Source organism: Chelonia mydas, chromosome 8 (genome assembly GCF_015237465.2).
Source record: "Chelonia mydas isolate rCheMyd1 chromosome 8, rCheMyd1.pri.v2, whole genome shotgun sequence".
NCBI classification, from domain to species: Eukaryota; Metazoa; Chordata; order Testudines; family Cheloniidae; genus Chelonia; species Chelonia mydas.
In genome coordinates, this window is record NC_057854.1 from 95,136,540 (window position 1) to 95,161,067 (window position 24,528).

At 41.6% G+C, this 24,528-nt stretch overlaps 1 protein-coding gene across 4 annotated transcripts in view; it reads right to left on the reverse strand.

Annotated features, from left to right (window-relative positions):
• Window positions 1-303: 303 nt before the first annotated feature.
• Window positions 304-24,528, reverse strand: part of ZYG11B (zyg-11 family member B, cell cycle regulator) — a 60,372-nt gene continuing 36,147 nt past the window's right edge. For 3 of the 4 annotated variants that reach the window (XM_043521099.1, XM_043521098.1, XM_037906783.2), the window contains exons 4-14: window positions 18,963-19,103; window positions 17,567-17,743; window positions 15,027-15,091; window positions 13,947-14,046; window positions 13,807-13,857; window positions 10,446-10,607; window positions 10,293-10,340; window positions 8,671-8,868; window positions 8,516-8,568; window positions 7,401-7,498; window positions 304-1,713 (exon numbers count right to left, since the gene is read on the reverse strand). In XM_043521099.1, coding sequence (XP_043377034.1) covers window positions 1,511-1,713; window positions 7,401-7,498; window positions 8,516-8,568; window positions 8,671-8,868; window positions 10,293-10,340; window positions 10,446-10,607; window positions 13,807-13,857; window positions 13,947-14,046; window positions 15,027-15,091; window positions 17,567-17,743; window positions 18,963-19,103 — 1,296 coding nt within the window. In that variant the 3' untranslated portion in view covers window positions 304-1,510. Of the gene's footprint in view, window positions 1,714-7,400; window positions 7,499-8,515; window positions 8,569-8,670; window positions 8,869-10,292; window positions 10,341-10,445; window positions 10,608-13,806; window positions 13,858-13,946; window positions 14,047-15,026; window positions 15,092-17,566; window positions 17,744-18,962; window positions 19,104-23,879; window positions 24,498-24,528 lie in introns of those variants that run through there. The other variant, XM_043521100.1, reaches the window with a different exon arrangement.

The following is a 24,528-nucleotide window of genomic DNA, read 5'->3' on the forward strand; positions in this document are numbered from 1 at the left end:
ATTACTAAAGCAGTCTGTTAATGTTTCTAACACACACACTGTAATGAAACTATTCCAGATTGTAGATGGTGTGTTAACTCTATTATAGTGAAGTAAAGTGGTGTTGCGTCAGCTGTCCCTTCCCATAAGGTAAACAGTACAGTGATTTTCACTTCAGGAATTGGAACTAAAATGCCAATAAAGTTCAACAATAGTAGAATCCTGTTCCATTGTTTGGCAGGGAGATGTGAAGACAGCCATTTGACAGTACAAGAAGAATTAGTAAACAATGCTTTGAAATAAAGGGAATTTGAGCTCACGTTGTAGCTTGCTTCCATCACTTGTATTTAATCAAGCATCTGTATGCTGTGGAATCTCCATTTCATTCAACACCTCTTTTAAACTCAAACAACAGGAAGAAATACGTTTTTACCATTGACAGCTTTATGTAAAATTTCACACTCTGCACAACAATGCAATTTACAAAGGACCTTATATATGATGTTGGGTGATATTTTGTACTGTAATGCATTGGGAATACAAATCACTGCACAATACTGACAAAATATATACAAGAAATGGCAAGGCAATCAATAATCGGTTATAAAAAGATGACCAAATATCTTGGTTCTCCCATCAAGACATGCACCTCCATGTGATGGGAAGGGCTACTCTACTTCAACTAACATTTTGAGCTCTGATGTGGAGTTCCCTCCTTCTCCTACCACTTCTTTTTTTAAAAAAACAACAACTTAGTTTTAAGTTTTGAACCTCAAACTCAGTTTATCCTTTTAGTATTTCAAGCTTTCCCCTGCCCCCACTTCCACCTGTACCTGTTCCTCCAGAGCAGCCAATTCAGTGTTTCCCATTTGCACCCAAGCAGTGCTGATCCTAACCTTGCTGAGGCAGCATAGATGAGTCAAGGGAAGCCAACAGCTGGAAAAGACAACAGTCTAGTGCTGGAGAGACAAAGGACAGAGGTTGCAGGTCCCAAGACGAGGTGTTTTGAAGACTCAGTTGGGCTTATGGAGGGCCCATAAACAATGGGACATTCTGGTTACCTTAGTTACAAGTGGTACAGTGTTTTTAATGTGTGCATGCGTGAATTTTTGTTTAAAGCTGTGATTGTGAGATTCACCACTCTTGCAGACAGTTCTATTGAAACACTGAGTTGGTAAACAGTTCTATATTCAACAATGAGATGGATGAAACAAGCTTTCTGTCCCACAATTAAGTCACAAAACAAGATATTCCTAGAGGTTTGTTTTTGGATGTGCATTCCAAACTATTCAAGTCCCACCTTGCTGTAGTCATCAGTAATCCTACAGGTATGACTAGATCAAGCATTGATCATAGATCCCCTTAGAAGTTGTCATTGAAGTAGACATTTGCCCAAGAGTTACCACAAGTGGTATCCAGTACCACAATTGTTAGCAAATAACTTCACTGGTGACCACTGTAGTACAAGTCACTCCAACTACACGTGTGATAAAGGATTATTACAGAGAGGATGGTTTACACACTTATACCTTCAGCTTTCAGTTTGGTTTGGCTTGGCTTGTGGCTGCTTTTTACATGGAGGCGGTCTCCCATGACGTACAATATGTTTTTCTAAGCTATCTAGAATGGCAATTGCAATTCGCTGGACATCTGGATCAGTTTGGCCATTTTCCTTGATGTTGTATAAGTGCTGCAATCCACCTTCTTCAATTAACATGTTGCAATACCTGGCAGCTGAAATGAGATATAAGAAAAAATGTAACTGTCTATAGAGAAGAAAAACAGTTGTGAAATACACTCAGGTGTTGGAGTTAACTCTGATCTATCTATTATTCCAGTCAACATTTAGGACATTTGAAAAAGTGTCTATAAAATTGCATTGTCATTCCATAAAATTTTATTGTAATAGGAAAGAAGGTTCTTGTGGTTAAGATCTTTGACTAGACCTCATATCATCTGGGTTCAATTCCCAGCTCTGCCGCTGACTTCCTGTGACACCCTATCAAATGTGAATAATACTTTTTTCTCTCTCATTTGTGTTGCAATGATACGCTCTAATATTTTTGGCACTCACATGCCAATGTGATCTAAGTAAGTACCTAAACAGACACACTGCTGTAATTGGTGACTGCAGTATGTATCAGTTAGCATGACATGGTATCAGAGATATCACAATATTAATATTGCCCTATTCAGTGAACAGGAAAAAATTTCACAGAAACCCAATGCACTGACCATTGATAAATGTGACTTTTAAAAATGGTACCTAGTGTAAGTTGCCAGGAATGCACCTCTCCTCTCGATACAAAACTTCACATTTCTGACCATTTGTATTATTGATTTAAAAAGGTATGTAACACACATTTCAACTATACGTGACTTCAGCACTCTTACATACAGGAGCACTGATCATATCTGGAGCCAAGTGTATAATGCAAAAATGCACAATTAAACTGGAGCACAGCTTAGCTTGAGAATCTAAGTTTTCATTTTTAGAAAATTAAGTCTCTCATGGTTGTAAAGATAGCTTTCAAATCATGAGCCTAATGTAACTTAATGGAGTGATAGTTGCCTACAAATATCTGTCAACAAATCTATCCACAAATAACAGCTCGGAGACGTTTGAACTGTCCCCAGTTACCTCAGTGGGGGGACACTGAGGTTAACAATTTAAGCACGGACACTAAATATTTCACTGCTGATCAAATTTAGCAGAATGAAGTCAATATACTTAGTTGTCAATTTTGGATGTTGTGTGGGATATTGGAGCGTGGTTCAGATGGGCAGCTAGTTCTTAACAAGGGTTGTCAATGTGTGTGTGGGGGAATGACAAAAGGGGAACACCTCCCACCCCCAGGAATTTAAACCCTACTCCTCCCAACCTTAAAGTTCTCTGTCCTTGCCCAACAGAGAGTTGGCGAGGAAATAAATGCCTGCCCTCCCCAGTACCAAGAGCCCCACCACCTCCTGCATATCAATAACCAAAAGCTCCCATGCTTCCCCAACTGAACAGTCATGCTTAAGGGCACAGGGAAATCTCTAAATAATGCATTAGGAAGATTCCCCTAAAAGAAGGTTACTCTATAGCTATCTACCATGGGGTTTCCTCACACCTTCCTCTGGGAGCATTTGATACTGGACACTGTTGGAGACAGCATAGAGGAACAGGTGGACCACTGGTCTGATCCTGTATGGTAATTCCAAGGTTTGTTACCTAGCTACCAATTTCTCCAGCTTCCCCTATGCTGACAATTTCTATCAGGCCATTACTCATTGTCAATTCAAATATCTATAGCACGTGTAACATTTAGAATTTAGGTCAGTATAACATATATACCGAAATTAATAAGTTATATAACAGGCACTATACTGATCTGACAGTGGGGGGTCGGGGGAGGGAGAGGGAATACACAAAGGAGAAAAGGGCTTGGGATAGGCTGGAGTCCCTGCTGTGCAATTTCAGTTTAATGTTGCCACATAGGTTACATTGTCCTAGTTATACACACTCCACTATCTTTAGGCTGGTCAATAATACAGCTTTGTCAGCTCATCTCTCAATTTGGGAATGGTCACCCTGGACCTAGGACCAGTATACCCCTAGAAGAAGATCCCTACGGAACATTTATACAGCACTACACATATGACCAAAAAGCTAAGAAATGGAGTTTTCCCTTCCCGTGGTAATCTGTTACGCACTGTTACTGTGTGCTGTTGTATACATGCATTTCTGTTATGGAAGAAGTGATTTGGGCCCTGATATAAGCAGGCACAAAACCATTGCTGTCAATGGCATTACATACCAGCACTGAAAGTAACTCATTGATCTCTGGGAGGAAAGCTGCTATACACATACACTATGGAGAGTAGTGAGGGCACATGCACTTAAATCACGTGAGAAATAGACACAATGAGCATTGAAAGTAGTGAATTTGTTCAGTCATGTTGCATTTATGTACTCTAAAAGGGAATTAATACTTTTCACTTACCGCACCTTTCATCAGATCTCAAATAGGGCATTGAGATTAAGAAACCCACTTCATGTTACACAGCAAGTCATTGCAGAATGGAGATTAGAATAAAATGTTTAGCTACCTTTCATAATTTTTGTTCTTCGAGATGTGTTGCTCATGTCCATTCCATTCTAGATGTGTGTGCACCCACGTCCACAGTCGGAGACTTTTGCCTTAGCAATATCCGTAGGGTCGGCCGCGGCACCCCTTTGAGTGCTGTGCTCATGAGCTGGTATTTCAGGAGCTGCCAACTCTATACTCTCAGTTCCTTCTTGCCGGCAACTCTGACGGGGGGCAGAAGGGTGGTAATGGAATGGACATGAGCAACACATCTCGAAGAACAACAGTTATGAAAGGTAGGTAACTTTTTTTTCTTCTTCGAATCCTTGCTCATGTTGATTCCGTTCTAGGTGACTCACAAATATCCTCGGACGTGAGCTTGGAGTTCACAGCCTACGGGCTTGCAGTACTGTTCTACCGAAGCCAGCATCATCTCGGGCCTGCTGGGTAAGTGCATAATAGGATGTGAACGTGTGGACAGACAACCAGGTGGCCGCCCTACAGACGTCCTGGATAGGCACTTGGCTAGGAAAGCTGCTGAAGAGGCTTGCGCCCTGGTTGAGTAGGCGGCAACACTCACCGGAGGTGGCACCTCTGCCTGGTCTTAGCAGTAGCAAAGAGGGTGGTGATCCAAGAAGAAATGGATTTGAGCAGAAACCAGATGACCTTTCATTCTGTCGGCCACTGCGACGAACAGCTGCGTAGATTTGCGGAATGGCTTGGTCTGTTCGATGTAGAAGGCTAGCACCCTTCTAACATCTAGGGAATGCAGCCAACGCTGGTCCTCCAACTTATGGGGTTCTGAAAAAAGGCGGGCAGATAAATGTCCTGGCCCACATGAAACTGGGAGACCACCTTGGGCAGGAAATCTGGGTGTAGACACAGTTGGACCTTTTCCTTGTAAAAGCTGTATAGGGCGGGTCCAAAGTAAGTACCCTAATCTCAGAGACCCTGCGGGCCAAGGTTATTGCAACCAAGAACACAACCTTCCAAGAAAGGAGGAGGAGAGAACAGAAAGCCAGAGGCTCGAAGGGCAGGGTAGGGTGCCATGAGCCGGGATAACATGAGATTTAGGTCCCACAGTGGTACTGGGTCCCTGATGTGCAGTTAGATGCACTCAAGGCCCTTGACAGTCATTCCGTAGGTGAAAACCAACCTGCCTTCTAATGGCAGGTGGAAAGCCGAAATAGCAGTCAGATGGACCTTAATGGATGACAGGGACAGGCCTTGGAGCTTGAGGTGTAGAAGGTAGTCCAGGATTAACTACAGTGAAGCCTGCTCAGGCCAAATGCCTTTATTAGAGGATCAGCACATAAACCACCTCCACTTGGCCGTGTAGGTCACTCTAGCGGAGGGCTTTCTGCTGCTCAGCAAGACTTACTGGACTCCGGCCAAGCACTCCTGCTCCTCTGCATTTAGCCATGCGGCAGCCAAGCCATCAGGCGCAATGTTACCAGGTTTGGGTGCAGGAGAGTGCCAAGGTTTTGTGGCAGCAAATCCGTCCGGAGCGGTAGCCGAAATGGAGCAGCCACCTAGGTGAGGGGCTGAACTCTCCCTCCATCTCGGACCACTGCCCTTCTGGCTACCAAGGCAGAGCCGTAGATGCCCGAGTCTGGCAGCTGACCCTTGTTGGCGACCGGTAAGGAAAGGGTGAGGAACAGTGCCTGCCTGAATAGTGGTATCGGGGAGTCAGAGACTGGTGCCACGACTAGGAACGATCCCGCACCAAGAGGGATCAATGCCAGCGGGACTGCCTAGGTGATGAGGATCTGCACTGCAGCGATCTCTGGCGGGAGACCTGGTGGTACCGCAGGTACAGGGATGGGCGTCGCAACTCGGACATCACATGTCTCAAAGGTGGCAATCTTGATGTTAGAGACCTGGATCTTCTACCCAGAGATGGAGGCTGCAGCACTGGGACCCTACTCCGTGGTGACAGGGATCAATGTCTGCAGTCCGGGGACCAGGGATGCTCCATTGCTTCGGAGGGAGGTCCCATAACTGGCTTGCCTTTAGAGGTCTGGGCCTTAACTGGGTCCATCGCCTGTCTTGGCATCTGAGGTGCTGGCCGGCCTACTTGGTCCTTGATTGCCAGGGCTGCCTCAGGCACAGGTGGCACTATGAGGGGCCGGGATCCCCTGCTGCTCCCGGGAGTTGGAGGTGGATCCCTAGCTGGGCTTGGGGGTCCAACCACAGCAGCTCCGGGGCGGGCATGTGGCCTAGCACAGATCCTTTGCCCAAAGCCCCCTTGTCCTGCAATGCTGATGGGCCTTTGGGCTTCAGCCACTTCTTGGGCACCGGCGAAGGGGAACGGTGCCAGGCAGGTTCTGGTGCCGGCAGTGTGCTGCACGCTGACACTGAAGTACTCGGCATGGACTCCAATCGGAAGGGCTCCAAGCCAGGATGAAGTGCAGCCTCCATGAGGAGGGCCCTCAAGCGGCTATCCCACTCCTTTTGAGTTCAAAGGTGAAAGTTCTTGCAGATCCTTCACTTGTCTTTTCTGTGTGATTCCCCCAGATGCTTCAAACAGCTATCGTGGGGGTCACTGATAGGCATCGGCTTGGTACACGATGAACATGGCTAAAAGCCTGGGGAACAGGACATGCCCTGCTCTGCAGTGAAGTCCCAGTCGGGACTCTAACTACTAAAACTATCTAACACTTAACTTAATGGTCAAACTAAAGTACCTAAAAACTAACCACAAAGGAGACAGAATAATGGGCTGAAAGAACCGCTAACACTCTTGCAATGCAAGACAAGGCACTTCGACCAACCATCATGGGCGGTAAGAAGGAACTGAGAGGGCGTAGGGTCGGCGACGCCTGATATACCGCCACATGAGCGCGGCACTCAAGGGGGTGCCACAGCCGACCCTCCGGATACCGCTAAGGCAAAAGTCTCCAACGACTGTTCACATGGGTGCACACACACCTAGAATGGAATTGACATGAACAAGCACTCGAAGAACCACCAGGATGACCCCAAAACCCCAGGAGATTACTGCTTGCTATACTCTCTGCTCCTCTTTAAATAGAATGAGAATTTATGTTGTCCATAACTTTGTATTTTATTTATTGCTGAAATTTCTGAACAAAATGCATTTCTAGAAAGCCCAATAAAGTATCTGTTTTTAATTTAATGTGCATATCAAAAATAAAATCCATGTAGACAAAATAGTATAGTTTAAAAAAAAAGAGTTTCTGCCCCTATTTTAAGCAAAACCTTAACATGCCTTTTCCCATCAGAGTTAAAGATGAAGACCATGAGAACTTCCTAGATTCTTTTAGTTATCCTGGTAGACTATATGTTAAGAGAGGTGAATTTAAATGTAGTTTTAATCTTAGTACATACGGTTTTTGCTGCAGACATGCTGCATAGCCCACACTGCCCACAGCTGAACCCCAGGTGTCATGAAGCAGCCAAGTAGGGGGAAAAAAGGGTTGAAAGACCTACAGATAAAAAACAGAAACAGATGCTCTGCAATTCATTTGGATACCATAACTACTGAGACCATACCTTCACTACATATTTAGTTAAGGATATAGGTAAGAAAGACAATTGTGATATGTTAGAGCAGGGGTTCTCAAACTTCATTGCACCACAACCCCCATCTGACAACAAAAATTACTACATGACCCCAGGAAGGGACACCAAAGCCTGAGCCTGCCTGAGCCCCACCGCCCGGGACAGGGATGCCAAAGTCCAAGCTCCACTGCCCAGGCAGGGGGGCCAAAGCCTGAGCCTTGCTATCCAGGGCTGAAGCCCTCAGGCTTTGGCCCTGGGCAGTGGGGGTCGGGCCCTGGGTTCAATCAAGTCTAATGCCAGCCTTGGCAACCCCATTAAAATGGGGTCCCGACCCACAGTTTGAAAACCAGTGTATTAGAGTTTTGGATGCAGTATTTGACTTTTGTTCCCAGTGCTTAAGATAGTTTACATATGTTATTTACCAATAAATCACTACTCTAAGCCATAGCATCTGGTGTCTCATATTACTTACAGGCAGGCGTACCTGGCCTGTGTTACAGAACAGGTCATATAAGATGATCTAATGGTCCCTTCCAGCCTTAAAACCCAGGAATCTATGGCATACAAAACCACCCTATATTACTGTAACTCCAATAGCTAATATGCTGTTTAGTTTCTTCATAGGGTCCTTTGAACATTAATCCGAAAGCCTACCTAAAGAGGTAAGGCTGGTTGTAGGAGGAGACAGGAAAAGAACAGCCCTATATCCGCCTCTGAAAGGAGACCCAGGCTGACTCATTTCTCCCATCACTCCCAAAGGCGAAGCCACCTTGTCCAAGGTAAGATACTAGAGGGTACCGTCCAGAAGCATGGTTTTGTTCATAGGGACAATGTTTGGCAGGCAGCCTACAATGCTTCAGGCAGAGACCTGTAATTTTTAGAGCAAGTTGAAGGGTGCTAGAGTTAGTATGTTCCAAACTTTAAATCAAGGCAGTAGTTACCTGTAGGCAACCATCTCGCACTCTGGCGTTGGCCAATTCAAAATGGCTGAGTGCTGCAAGATAGAGAACCAAGTGCTGTAATTCTTAATGCTAATTACAGGCAATTAACATTAATATAACACAAAAGCAGGGAATAAATTTAGCTATTTCTGTACCAGTTGTTCAAGAAGAGATGTCCTCTGAGTGTGACTCAATGTCCAGGCCTGCTCTCCTCGAGATATCAAATGAGCAATAATCCCAGCTGCAAAGTAACTGACTTCTACCTCAACACTGTGCAATAGTTTACTGATGTGGTCTATGAAGTCCTTCCACATTAGCTCAGAATGTAGCTCTTTCACTTCTGCTATGTTGTTCTGTAGAAAAACAGAATTGAGAAAATATCAATAGAAATAATGATGTATTAGTGGGCGTATAACTTCAACTCAGTCATATGTATGGATATTAGAGGCAAATTTCAAAGTCATAGATGGGAGCTAGCCATCTATTTTGCCTTTGAAAATTTCCCCATTTTACTCTGAATTTGTCTAAAAGTTAACGGCGTTCACTTCCTACCTCAACACATTCCCTTCCATGAAAGACTCCCTCAAACCATTAAGACATATATCACTAAGTTATTTACGCTCTTTTTTTAAAAAAGAATAAAAACTTCTAAACAGATCCTTTTGAGAATTTACCCAGAGTGATGTAGGACCCTAAAGTCCCATTGACTTTTAACCTTTAACCTTCTTTTGAGTCCTTGAAGTCATTTGAGGACTTACTCCCTGCTCTTTCCTGAATGCTCAGACTGTCCATAATAACTATTAAATAGCCACGCCTACATAAGGTCATGCTTTGGAAACGCTGACATCATGATTTTTAAACTACATTGCCAAACGCATAGCTCCCAAGAACCCAATATGTAAGATTAAAGGTTAAGAAAATAAAGTATAATTCACAGTGTACCATCTAAGCCAGGGGTGGGAAAACTTTTTGGCCCGAGGGCCACATCTGGGTGGGGAAATTGTATGCAGGGCCATGAATGTAGGGCTGGGGCAGGGGGCTGGAGGGAGTGTGGGAAAGGGTGCAGTGTGCAGGAAGGGGCTCAGGGCAAGGGGTTGGGGTGCAGGAGGGCTGCGGAATGCAGCAGGGGGCTCAGGGCAGGGCACTGGGGTGCGGGAGGGGGCTCGGGGTGCGGGAGGGGGCTCAGGGCTGGGGGGTTGAGGTGCAGGGGGGATTTGGGGTCCAGGCGCCAGCCCGGCACTACTTACCTCAAGCGGCTCTGGGATGGCAGTGGCACGCAGCGGGACTAAGGCAATGCCTGCCCTGGCCCTGCGCCACTCCTGGAAGTGGCCAGCATGTCTGGCAGTGGCTCCTGGGGGTGGGGTAGGGCAGGCGGCTCCACCGCGTGCTGCCCTCGCCTGCGGTTACCAGCCCCGAAGCTCCCATTGGCCACGGTTCCCCTTTCCCAGCCAATGGGAGCTCCAGGGGGCGCTGCCTGCGGGTGAGGGCGGTGCATGGAGCCCTCTGCTCTCCCACCCCCTCGGACTGCTGGGACATGGTGCCAGCCGCTCCCGGGAGCGGCGTGGGGCCAGGGCACGCAGGGAGCCTGCCTTAGCCCCGCTGCGCCAGAGGCTGGCAATCCTGCGGGCCAAACTGAAAGCCCTGATGGGCCAGATCCAGACCGCGGGCCGTAGTTTGCCCTCCCCTGATCTAAACCAATTCTCAAACAGAAATTAAATATGGACACAATTAAGAACAACTGGTATTTCTGTAAAATTTATAATTTTTCTATTCTTACCAGAAGGCCAAGAACTTTCTGTTGGATAGATGACTCAGATGGGAAGGACTGTAAAGTGAAGCATAGCTTATGTAAGACACAAAATAATTGTTTGTTAATGCAGAAATTTTAGAACCAAGGAATGAAATCCACTGCATAAACCATAGTCCTCACCTCTAAGACTCTCATGAAGAGTTCTAGCCCTTGATTTTCAATAAAGTGCCTACATGTGGTTGGAGATTCATCAGTGAGATTCCAAAGCGCACTCAGTGTAAACTTGAGTGTAGTATCCACTAGATTCTGATTTGTTTTCTGCTTAACTATTTGTAGAAGTTGCTGAAAAAGGAAGAACAAAAAGGAAAATTAACTTTGAAGTTGTGTGCGCTATACCTATATCATCTTTGTTTACTTATGCACAGACTAGGCAATAAGTAACTGCATCTCTGATTAGAATGGAGATTAATATACTTAGCAATTAACACAGTCAGTTTTTCCATATATGTCAACTAATTATTTTTCTATACACCCTCATGCTTGTATTCTTTTATAAGAGAGCAAGTATATTCATAGCATCATAGAAATGTAGTACTGAAAGAGATTTTGATAGGTCATCTACTCCAGTTCCCTCTATTGAGACAGGACTAAGTATTATCTTGACCATCACTGACATGTGTTTGTCTACCATATTCTTAAATGAAAGAACATGTTAGATGATGAAAGAACATCTCCAATGATGGACATTCCACCACCACTTAGGTAATTTTTTCCAGTGCTCAACTATCCTTACTGTTAGGAAGTTTTTGCTAATGTCTAACCTAAATTTCCTTTGCTGCAATTTAAGCCCATTGCTTCTTGTCCTGTCATCACTGGATAGGGAGAACAATTTATCACCCTCCTCTTTGTAACAACCTTTTACATACTCGAAGACTTATGTCCCCTCTCAATCTTCTTTTCTCCAGACTAAACAAACCTACTTTTTTTTTTTCCAATCTTTCCTTGTAGATCATGTTTTCTACACCTATAATGATTTTTGTTGCTCTTCTCTGGACTTTTTCAAATTTGTTCAGATCTTTCCTAAAGTGTGGTGCCCAGAACTGGACATAATACTCCAGAGGAAGCTGTAGCAGTGCTGAGTAGAGTGGAAGAATTCCTTTCATGCCTTGCTTACAACACTTCCGCTAATATATCCCAGAATGAAGTTAGCGTTTTTGGCAATAGTATTACATTGTTGATTCTCATTTAGTTTGTGATCCACTATAACCTCCAGATCCTTTTCTACAACACTCCATCCTACGCAGTCATTTACCATTTTGTATTTATGCAATTGATTATTCCTTCCTAAAAGTAGTACTTTGCATTTGTTCTTATTGAATTTCATCCTATTTCAGACCATTTTTCCAGTTTGCCAAGATCATTTTGAATTCTAATCCTGTCCTCCAAAGTGCTTGCAACCCCTCCCCACTTGGTATTGTCCACAAACTTTGTAAGTGTACTTTCTATGCCATTATCCAAATCATTTATGAAGATATTGAATAGTACCAGTCTCAGGACAGATCCCTGTGGGACCCCCACTCAATATGCCCTTCCAGCTTGACTATGGACCATTAATAACTACTCTCTGAGTTCAGTTTTCCAACCACTTGTGCATCCACTTTATAGTAGGTTCATCTAGGGTATATATTTCCCTAGTTTGCTTATGAGACAGTATCAAAAAACCTTACTGAAGTCGAGATTCACATCTACTACTTTCCTCCCCCATCCACCAGGCTTGCTACCCTGTCAAAAGTAGTATGTTAGGTTGGTTAGACATGATTTTTTTTTTTTTGACAAATCTATGTTGACTGTCACTTATCACCTTATTATCTTCTAGGTGCTTACAAGCTGATTGTTTGATTATTTGCTCTATTATCTTTTCTGGTACCAAAGATAAGATGACTGATCTATAATTCTATGGGTTATCCTTATTCCCTTTTTTATAGATAGGTACTATATGTTCCCTTTTCCAGTCCTCTGGGATCTTTCCCTTCCACCATGAGTTCTCAAAGATAATCACTAGTGGCTCAGAGATCTCTTCAGCCAGTTCCTTAAATATACTGGATGTATTTCATCAGGTCCTGCCAACTTTAAGGTATCTAATTTGCCCAGATAATTCTTAACTTGTTCTTTCCCTATTTTAGCCTCAGATCCTACCCCATTTAAACTGATGTTCACTGTGTTAAACGTCCAATCACTGCTAACCTTTTTGGTGAAAAAGGAGGCAAAAAAGACATTTAATACTTCACTCATTGCTGTGTTTTCTGTTATTGCCTTTCCCTCCTTGTTAAGTGGGAACAAGGGGCCTACCTGTCCTTGATCTTCCTTTTGCTTTTAATGTATTTGTAAAGGGTAACAAGAAAACATTTTATGTTCCTAGCTAGTTTAATCTTGTTTTGTAAGTTGGCCTTTTTAATTTTGTTCCTACATGCTTGTGGGTTGGTTTTTTTCCATCTCTCTACCTCTTAAACCTCTTGCAGGATTGTTATGGGCCAACTGTACAAGACCACCACCTCCGTTTGATTGTTGCAAGCAATGACAATTTTTCCTAAATATTCTATTGTACATTTTTAAAAAGAGAAAAACATTAAACTAAGGTTGGTAGGGGAAAATATTAAATACTAATTTAAGCCTCCATTTGGTTTTAATAGCTAGTACCCACTACTTTTAGTGACTTGCATCAAATAAGCTGGATCAAGATTCTGACTTTTTTGGTTCTGCAATGAACTCCACTAAGACACCTAATTTATTCTGAAGACAATTAAGGTTTATAACTGACCAATAGCTTTCACTTGAACATCTATCCTGCACAGACATTAAGGAAATGTAGTTTGGTATACTGGTTGGCCATAAGTAAGGCCATCAGAGATGTGTTTTGCATCATAGTCTCTCTCCAGAAATTGAGAGAGACATGTCTGAAATCTGTATTTCCACTGCCCTGGAGCTGAAGCCATCAGACTGCTCCTGAAACCAGATCCCACGAACAATGACTTCTGATAGTTTGTTCTGTGTCTCAATTTTATTCCAAACTCCAGTAAAAACATGATGAACTTTTTTAAAAGATGTGAGATACCTAGTTTAACCTCTATGTATTGCTCCAGCCAGCTGACACCACAGTGGCCCCATGTACTGTACCTGCATGCCAATGTAAACATGTCCATGGGAGCTTGTTTTCAAGGTAAAGTTCATTGCAAACAACAAAAAGTTTGAGTCAGAGTTGAGTTTTCCATCCATACTGCAGTCATTTAAGTCCTGACACAATCAAGTTATTTACTTTGGCTTCTATTTACTGGGCCCACAGGCCACCCTCATTAACATGGTGAGTGAGTGCCCTCCTGACAGTCTGGAGTGCCAATCTTTTCCTGGTAGCAGTACTAGCGGAAGGTAAAATATAACTGCTTATTTTTAATTTGATAGAATACACCTAACTGTAGCCAATTTCAAAATGATTTAAAATAGAAGATCCAGGGTAGCAATTTGTAAGAGACAGCACTGGACTTACCCTAACAATGAAGAGCTCTGCACCAAGTTGAGCTGTTTGCTCAGTTGAAAGCTATAAACAAAAATATTAGGGAATATCAGAAAAATCATCAGGACTCAGTAAATTATACTTCAGCACTTCTACATTTGTAAGTCTTGTACCTTTGCAGCTAGAATGGAGATTATAGCCACTGCCATCCTCTGCATATTTTGATCTTCATGGTTACACAGCCACTGCATAACAAGCTTAGCTGCTTCAAACCTGAAAGTTAACAGTTTTTATTTTCAGAACAGAAGTCACATAAGCCTTTAAAAAGGAAAATACACACCACACTTCAGACCAGGATGCCCCCAGGCGGTTGAAATTGGAAGCACTGTGCTTTGTCCCAAGATGGTGGAAGTGAACAGTGGAATTAAGAGCAAGCAAAGCTAGTCTCAAGCCCACTCAATGAGTGAAATTTACAGAGCAACACTCAGAAAAGTTTCAACATCAACTCTTACAACAACCTTTAGGTAAGCCAAGGAAAACCACCAACAGAAATCTGTCTACTGAAAACATGAAGCGCTTACAGTCTGCCAGCCTGCTACAGAAAATATAAAATCTTCAATTAGGCCAAGATCACAGGGATTACTCAGATTTCATGATCTGCTCCCCCAGTGTCTCTTTTACTAGAGGTTTAATATAAAAGCACAAGGTCCTCTTCTGTAAAGAGCTGAAGGAGAATTGGCCTAAAACCAGAGATAACCCCTCACTTTCTCTACCCTTCATCATCTGACCTAGGCATGTTGGATGCAAACCCTCCAAAGCCTTCCAAAGTTTTTAAATAAGGGGACCACTGCAAAATGACAAAACTCACTTCCACAATTCCAGAGAGTCAGCAAACTGGGGATTAAATTCTGATCTCTGTTGCATCAGTGTAGAGCTAGAGTAATTTAACTGAAGTCAATTGCCTTGTCTAGACAAGGATTTTTTCAGACCCATAAGCCATATAATTGTGAATTATGGGCCCAAAAATTTCTCACGTATACACAAGTGAGTTACTATGGGATCCGAGATCAGAATCTAACCCTATGAATCAAAATCAGGTCTCCAAAATGGCAGAGTTCTCTTTTCCTGAGACTAGGCCAACAATTAGCATATTTCAAAGATAAATGCTACTATCCAGGAGATTAAAAAATAACAACCAAACCCCATTGATACGTTATTCTACATCCCATTTTAATTAATAGGATTAAATTTACCTGTTAAATGGAACATCCTGAAGGATCCTGTCACTGCATAGTGAAAGAAGGCAGTTCTTCTGCAGCTGTAGGAGATCAAAAAAGTGTTCAGCAGAAAAATACAAAAATTTCAAAGTGCTTCCTTGTTACACCAGAATTGTGGAAGTTTGGTGGATCATGCACTGTACTGTAAATGGTTATATTTCTAAACAAGAGAAGGGTCAAATCAAAAACACAAATAATTTTTCTAGAACAAAGCAAAGTCCTTTACATAACAACAACACCCTCTTCACTACAGAATGTGCCATACCATACTGGGGAGTCAAGTTTCACATGGTCTCTTTACCCAATACAAAGTATAAAGGCTTTTTGGGGGAAAGTGGTGTCAAATTGTACAATGCCAATTTCTTATTGTTAATTAAGGTTTCTAGAATGACTATTCATAATTGACCTTCAAATGGGTAGGGTCAACAACTTAAGAGCCAGGTAGACATGGCTACAAAGATATAATTGGCTGTACTATAGTCTTGCACCTAGAACATTTCTTCCTCTTATTATTAAGCTCAACGGTCCAATGAAGTGGGAGAAAGAGTTTTTAAAAATCCACAACTTTCTCCAAAGCTATATCCCAATACACAGAGCACTCTAGGCCAGTTAGCCTATCACAATTAATGAAATCTGCAAATCATTCATGATCTCTGAAATCCAGACTACAAAAATGATTAATTTGTTGCCAACGGAGGAAAATACTAGAAAACCTTTGGAAGTGGACTTGGGTAAAGAAATACCCCCAAAATATTTGGAAAAACAGGTCTGTATCAAAACTGTCTAGACCTCAGTGGTTCAGGAGCCAAATTAGCGATCAACATTACCCAAAAGAGCCACAGTAGTGTGAATGACAGGAGAAATATATATATCAACTAAATATTATTCTCACAGCAAATAAGTTAATAACTTAGTGCAAGTTGATATTTTAATTAGTTAATAACATAGTAAAAGAATCCTGACTGGTTAATAATTAAATCAGAGAGTGTTTTAATATCATGTGCTACAAAGAGCCGCAGGAGACACATTAAAGAGCCAGTTGCAGCTTGAAAGCCAGGCTGATTATCACTGCTCTAGACCCATGGTGGAAGAGAAACACTGTACCAGATATTAAAAACAGGACTTATTTGCCCCCAGTACACAGTCTTTAAAGTTGACATTTTAGACTGAGAATTGCCCAAAATATACTGCTGAGAATGGCAGCCTCTATCGTTATATCAGGCATTTGCTAACTTTTGGGAAAAGGTAGGCATTCATTCCTCACAGCCTGTGGAATGTGATATAACCCCCACACCTTTCAACTAGCTTGACCTCTTTGAAACAACTCACAAGCAAATCCTGCCAGGCCTGCTGCTACTTTGCTGCTTATCATCCAAAATGAGTTTTGTAATTAGGGACTACACAAGAAGTTTCCACATTTCTCTTTGGAGGGAAGCTTTCCTCCAATACATTACATTAGTCATGCTTTACTGAGCAATAACCCACAGACAACATGTAGAGAGACGTTGCACCCGAATATCCAAAATTCTCTACCATAAACTTTTGGGCTGTTTTTGTAAAGGACAACATAATCAGTTCTGGACTTTTACTTAACTCAATCCTGCCTGGATAATGATAATATCATGGTGATAATCATTGGGGCATAGCTGTCAGATATCTAATGGTGGTATCTCTCCTGTTTTGTGTCTCTCTTTTCTGTTCTGGTTCTTTGTTTTTTGCTGTGTGAGGAAATGTTTAGCACAGTTACTGAGTTTTGTGCATACAATGGTTGATAGAGATGACAATAGGCATTATTCTTTTATTTACCTCTTATTGTCCTAGTTTGTTGATTAGTTTGATTTCAGTAAAATAAAGGCTTTAAAAAAGCCATGCTAGAGGAACATTGCTTCTACACACTGCACTCCTATGAGGCAGAGAGTTTAACAGGGAAGGGACTCCAGAGAATGCATAGATCAAGGACAGAAAGGCACCAGACATTCCTTGCCCATGTGTTTATCAGTGGGAAAATGCAGCTACTATTAGTGCCTGTTAGGTGGAATCTCACTGTACAGTGATGCCATTCGTAGCAATAGCACAACCACAGATCCTTAACTCTACTAAGTTAACTATCAAACTGCACCGCTACAAGTTTGGTCATGCATCATGATTATATTAATGAACTGCAATCTAAGAATAAAACTGTCACAAAGATGAGCCTTTCAAGTTACAATAGATCAAGTGTGCATACCGTACACAAACATATTTGGGTATATCTGTTCAAAGCCAACGTTGAGGTGGAGTCAAGACCTTGTCTCTTCTCTGTTAAGTTCCTATTGTTTTGCAATATCTACAGGGATGGTTAGACCCCCAGCAAGCTTACAAGATAGCTGAGGCTCTATTTAGCTTACAGTCAATACGTCATAACATTAAAATATTCTGAAAGCAGAAACACTTCACAGCACCTGGGCTGTATTTCTATTATTAGGCCTCCTGTTAGGATGAGAAATCCACAGAAAAACAAAACCTAATATTTTTACCTGTTGATGGTTTGGAAAATGTTCCATGGCCTTAAGGAGTAAGTGAGTGACACCAGCCAGTAGTCGAACAGGCATGCCTGCTGCTAAATCTTGCTTGGTTAAGTTAAACACACATGCACTTGCTGCTAACTGCACAGGCAAGTTCAGAGGGTGATTTCGCATTCCAATAACCACAAGCTGAAAGACAAAAAAAATCATATTCACATTATGTACAAATCCACATACTGAAGAGCAACCCTGGATCCACTGGTGCCAGAAGCAGATGTGATTTTGTGCACCACAGTTCCTCTCTACCTCTCACTCAATTCAGCAACCCAGTGAATGAAATTTCAGCATCCCGAAAGAGCGTCTCTGCTTTTGCTCAGTCATTTAAAGCAAATAACTTACATTGCCCAGAGTGCTTTGCACCAGTTGCAGCAATCTCTCAAAGGAGATGTTGCACAAGATTCTGAGGCAGTTCTGACACCCCAAGCTGCTGCACACACTGCATAGAAACAGAAACACCCTTCACGAGCAGGAATGAGATGGACAAAGTCTGCAGCATAGAAAAGGTACAGTACTGGTCTATTGTAAGTAACCACAGTAATCTTAGTGCTACTACAGCAAGGCGGCTGCCAATTTACCATAGGCCTATAGCCATCCCTTATCAGGTTATGTTTTTGGCTTTGTAAACTTGTCACAAATACTTATACGCAGGGAAATGGAAGAGTAATCTTTGCTGGTGATTGAATATCCAAACTCTCTTTGCAATTGACACTAACATGATCGAGCCGCAATATCTCCTGCTAACACAGTAGGGGTGGAAGAATCATGATGTTTTCTTAAAGTCACTTGTTTAACTTGAACGATGTTGATCAATTATCTTTTTTGTTAGAAAACTGAACCTCTCTGATCTCTCCTTCCATTGGAATGATAAAGATTGAACTACCTCTGGGGCGCCAATGATACAAAGTTAGTGTCCTAGGGACAGGCTTTTAGTCTAATAACTCCTACAGGTAACTCAATAGCCTGTCTATCTTTAAGCAATACTTGTTCAATAGTTAGCATGTCATAATGCAATACTAGGAGACTATTCTAAGCCATATTCAGAAGTATTTATTTGTAAAATGAATTCATACTGCTGCTGAATTAGCCTGGTCCCTCTTTTCAGAGGAAAATCAACTATTTTGCACCTTCCACACCATTACCACATAAATCACTTTCACATGAACATTAACAAAACCTTAATGATTTCTACTAAACCTCTTAAGCAATAATCAAGTAACTAAACAGGCAGAAGAAAGCTACATAACATACACTAAGTTTTCAGTATATTATAAGCTTTCCAGATGTTCATCTGAAGTTAAATTTACAGAACAGAGCAAGATTTTCTCATCTGAAGTGTTTTTTTTTTTACCTTTAAAATTTCAGGCTTCGTTTTTTCCATAATGTGTGTAAGGCTGAATAGATGAAAGAGTGCTTCCCTCACAAAGAATGCCCGCTCACTATACCGCTTCAGTGCTTCAGAAATTTGAGTTTCATTTGCTTCTCCAGACACCTTTGAACAGACAAAGAAGTTTATATTACCATTTTTTAAAAGCTGTCATTACTGTATTTCAGAATTTGATTTTTCTTAATTGTGCAAAACTGTTGTTCCAAAGCTGGCGGCATTTTATCCAAATCCCTGTGTTTTTAACATTTCATCTACCTCATACATGATCTGCCGGCAGTAGCCCAGGACTGTTGTTCCAAAGCTGGCGGCATTTTATCCAAATCCCTGCGTTTTTAACATTTCATCTACCTCGTACATGATCTGCCTGCAGTAGCCCAGGACTAGACACACTAACATTCCCCATCGAAATAAGGTAACATTGTACAATATAAATAGGGCCCTACCAAATTCGCAGTCCATTTTGGTCAATTTCATGGTCATAGGATTTTAAAAAATCGTAAATTTCATGATTTCAGATATTTAAATCTGAAATTTCATGGTGTTGTAACTGTAGGGGTCCTGACCCAACTCTGAAGGCAGCAGGATGGAAGTAAGGGTGGCACTGTATGGTACTGCCACCCTTACTTCTGCACTGCTTCTGGCAGGGTGCTGCCTTCAGAGCTGGATGCCTGGACAGCAGTCACCACTCTCCGGCCACCCAGCTCTGAAGGCGGCACAGAAGTAAGGGTGGTAATACTGCATCCACCCTACAATAACCTTGTGACCCCGCTCCACAGCCCTCTTTTGGGTCAGGACCCCAGTTTGAAAAACGCTGGTTTCCCGCGTGAAATCTGCATAGTATAGGGTAAAAGTAGACAAAAGGGGGAGACCAGGGGGAGACCAGATTTCACGGTCCGTGACGCATTTTTCATGGCTGTGAATTTGGTAAGGCCCTAAGTATAAACCAAAACTCAGCTTCAATCCAATCTTTGACCAGAGCTCCCTGTAACCAATCAGGCAGGAGGCGTGTCACTCCATAACCAATTAATGTTGCTTGTGTCAATTTTTGCCTTATAAGCAAGATTCACAGCTGCATGATCCGTCATAAACGGGCACACACTGCTGCTGAAGCAATATACTTGATGCAATTTTCTCAGCTGGAGGAGGTGCTTTGATTCAGCCACACCAATGAGAGAAAGCTTCCCTGTTTTTTGCAGGTTACTAATTAGTTCAATCAGTAGCTATAGCTTCCCAAAACTCTATTAACGAGAAGTATCATAGGTCCTATATTCACTTAAAAAAAAAAAGAAAGAAATGTATTCTTAAAGCCTAGACTAACTCAACTTGCTAACTCGTGAAAAATTAGGGTGGATAAAAATCAATGATTTAAAAAAAAATTGGATGTTTTTATTTAAATTGGATTCTTTTTTATAAAATGCTTTTTGAGGGAAAAAACCTATCTAAAGATAGTTTTAATTAAGATACATTATAGCTCAAAGATATCTCATCATGGAATAGGGATTATAACTTCTAATTCTATAGTATGAGACAATATATTCATGTAATGTTTAAGAAAAGTTTTGTAAATGAGTTCCAATAGTTCATGGATTAGGGACCCAATTTTATGGGGGTCTACAGGCTTCTGTATAGATTATTTAGGTTAATCTTTCTATCTACCCAATGGGACTCAGTGCTCAGCCTAGGAGATACCACCAGAGATGCTTAGTTTTGCAGTTCTCAAACTGTGGATTTGTGTCTCCAGAGGTAACATGCTTGTTAACAGCAACAATATTTTTAAATAAATAAATATATAAAGGTGAGAAATAACAGACCTCAGCCCTATTGTCCCTCTGCAAATTTGTACACAGAGTCAATCCCTTACCTCTCTCTAAAAGTGCAAAGTTTCAAAAAGTTGAATGAATAGAAGATAGTTGGGGACGGAATAGATCCGGACAAGGAGAAGTCTGGAGATAAATGTGAGAAGCGGAGTACATATAATATTTTAACAAAAAAGTATATGTTTGCTGTTGAAGAAAAAAATCCAGAATACCTAACGTTGTTGTTTTAGTTAAATAAAACAATTTAAACGTCTGTCTGGTGATGTTCTCCTCCTAATACAACATGGCAAGGAAATCCTCCAAATATTAATGATTAACCTGTTGAATTAGAGATAGTTCACCTCCCAATGACTTCATAAATATCTGCTTCAATTACCTTTGGTAAATGAAATAACCAAACAATCATTCATTTTCTGATAACACACCTCTACCCTGCTATAACGCTGTCCTCGGGAGCCAAAAAATCTTACTGCGTTATATCGAACTTGCTTTGATCCACCAGAGCGCGCAGTCCCGCCCCCCACCGGAGCACTGCTTTACCGCGTTATATCCGAATTCATGTTATATCGGGTTCACGTTATATCGGGGTAGAGGTGTAGCTGTAAAACTAATCTGAAAAGTTTTCAAAATAAATCACTGTTTAAAAATGTATCGTGTGTACCTTCTAAAAATGAAACCTACATCTACCACTGAGTTGTGAAGAATATGTATTAAGGTTATAACAACCAACAAGAATGTATTTTTATGTAGCAAACCATGATTAAATCAAGTCTTCCTGACTAGTGATTCAAATCATGATTTAAATCAATTTGATTTCAATCAAATCCCTGTGTGAAAAATCACAATTGCCTTCACTAGAATTTACCTTGAGTTAATTAACTTAAGCACTGGAACAAATTGCCTCGGAAGGTTGTGGAATCTCTGTCATTGGACGTTTTAAGAGCAGGTTAGACAAATATCTGTCAGGAATGGTTTAGTTCAGCGGTTCTCAAACTGTGGGTCAGGACCCCAAAGTGGGTTGTGACCCCATTTAATGGGATCACCAGGGCTGGAGTTAGACTTGCTGGGGCCCAGGGATGAAGCTCGAGCCCCACCACCCAAGGCAGAAGCCAAAGCCTGAGCCTCACTGCCCAGGGCCAAAGCCTGAGACCCAGTGCACAGGGCCAAAACTAAAGCCCAAGGGCTTCAGCCTGGATGACAGTTCTCAGGCTTTTGGCAGTGGAGCTCGGGCGGGCTCAGGCTTCGGTCCCCCCTTCTGGGTTTTGTAGTAATTTTTGTTGTCAGAAGGGGGTTGCAGTGCAATGAAGTTTGAGAACCCCTGGTCTAGTTATTACTTAGTCCTACCTTGAAGGAAGGGGACTGGACGAGATAACCTATTGAGATCCGTTCCAGTCTTACACTTCTATGAGTTCATAAAACTCAGGTTAAGAACACACTTATTTATTTATTTATTTATTTGCAGTCAAGACAAAAGAACTTAGGCTTTGGAGAGTACCTTTAAAAACTTTCCCTTGCTCACCTGGTATCTTTTTCACCCCTGTTACAGTGAGCACTCCCATTATCTAATGTCATTGCTTTTTAAATCTCTTTATTCATAAGCAATATGCTATGGTACTTCATGTGTTTCCTACGGGCAAGTAAATGGTTCACTGACTGCAGTTGGTGAATTGTTATACACATTAAAAAAAAGTTTAATTAATTCACCTCAGAATATCTGAAGGGATACATGTTGCCAGGAGACTTTTCATTTAATGTGTTTATTTAAAATAGTTTACAGTGAACAAGTCCACAATCAATCAATGTTCTGCATACCATATTGCTTGGGCCAAACTAATCTCTCATATCTTGCTGCCAGACCGGGAAATAATCTTTCATACTACACTGTTCTGAGAGATGCGGTTGTCATGTTTTTACTTCCCCTATTGATAAAATACAGTGTTGATTATCACTAAACTATGATGCATTTTGCGAGTAAAAAAACCCACACCATTTGGAACTCATGTCCAGCTTCATGTCTGTTTCACATGCTATATTACCTAGGGTTATCAGTTTATCTTCACAAGATATTTCATAGAGAAGTTTTACTGTACTGTTATACAACTGTTCTAATCTCACAGGAAATTACAGTGGGTGCCTACTGTTTATTCTTAAGTGGTATCAGTACAAAAATCAGCTGCTCACACATATTAGCAGACATTTCAATATAACTGAATTTGTATCTAAATTCATGGCAGAGCTAAAACCATTATGGAGCTGGTACAGCATAATATTGAAGAAAGCCAAGCTATACAAAAAGCATGCTATGACAAGAAGACAAGTGAAAGAGTTTTAATCTAGGTGTTTTGGTATTTGCCCCTACAAAAAGCATGAAATACTCTCATGGGAAGGTCCATTTGAGGCGACAGAGAAACTAAATGAACTCACTTATCAAGTACAGAAACCCTATAGTCAGGATGTATCACAACTGTACATATTAACAGAGTGAAAGCTCACCATAACGGAGGTGCTATAGTCAACATGATATGCTATGCAGATGAGGAACACAAAGTATTGCCTCTCTTAGACTTAATGTCTGAAAGTAACGGAGAGAACCCTTTAGAGAGCATTAATTAAGTTAAGAGCTAATCCCCGTAAAAAAAATAAAGGGAGAGAAGTAATGGCTGTGTTACAAAGTCAAAAAATGGTATTTTCTAACAAACCTGGTTTCACTTACCAGAGAGACCACCACATTAACACCAGTGATGCACACCTAGTAAACAGAAGGGCTTACAGGGCTATAGGGACAATGAGGGAACAGATCAAGGGGGAGATGCACACCCATTTTGGCCAGTCCAGATTTTAAGAAAGTATTTGAATTGAATTGAACTGATGCATCCAACACAAGCCTAGGAGATGTACTGATGCAGACCAGGAAGAAACACCCCATTGCAGTGCTGAGCAAAAACCTGTCTCTCACTGAACAGAATTACCCGGTAATAGAAAAGGAATGTTACGCTATAGTGTGGGGTGTAAAACAGCCCAGATCCTTCCAACAGGTGGTTCAGGCTGTTAACGGATCACTCACCATTAATATGGTTCCAGAGAACAAAATGAACCAACTCCAGATTCTACACTGTAGTTTTGCAGGAGCATTAAACATATTCAGGGGTTTGAGAACAAGGTGGCCGATGCCCTATCCAGAAAAGAGGGGGCAGAGGTGAGGCTCACATCTGATGTAATAAAAGGGCCGGGTGACAGGCAGAAACATCAATCTGAAAAACAGATGTTGAGCTGGAGTACAAAAGCAGTTCCTGAATATAAAGTTTTATTGCATCTACTGTGTTAAGTAGAACTGCTCAAAGCTGTATTCAAATGCCAATGCATCAATATGAATCAGGCTCTGAAATATTGATGCTTTATGCTAGAGGTCATGCCGAGGAACCAGAGTTTATTATGCCAATAAATAGTTTCAGACTATCCATTGCTAACATCCTGTTCCGATAGGTTTGATATCTTAAAGTAGTACTTCAAGACTCATTGACTGGTATGGAAAAATAGACAATTTTACACTAAATATCACCCAAATTTTGGCTCCAGGACAGTTACATGAAGGCCTAAGCCACAGTTATTAGCAATTGCCATTAATGGATAAAAATACTATGATGGGAGGTGAACCTATAATTTCATTCTGGAAGAACCACGTTTGTTGTCACAACCTTAAATAGACTTAAACT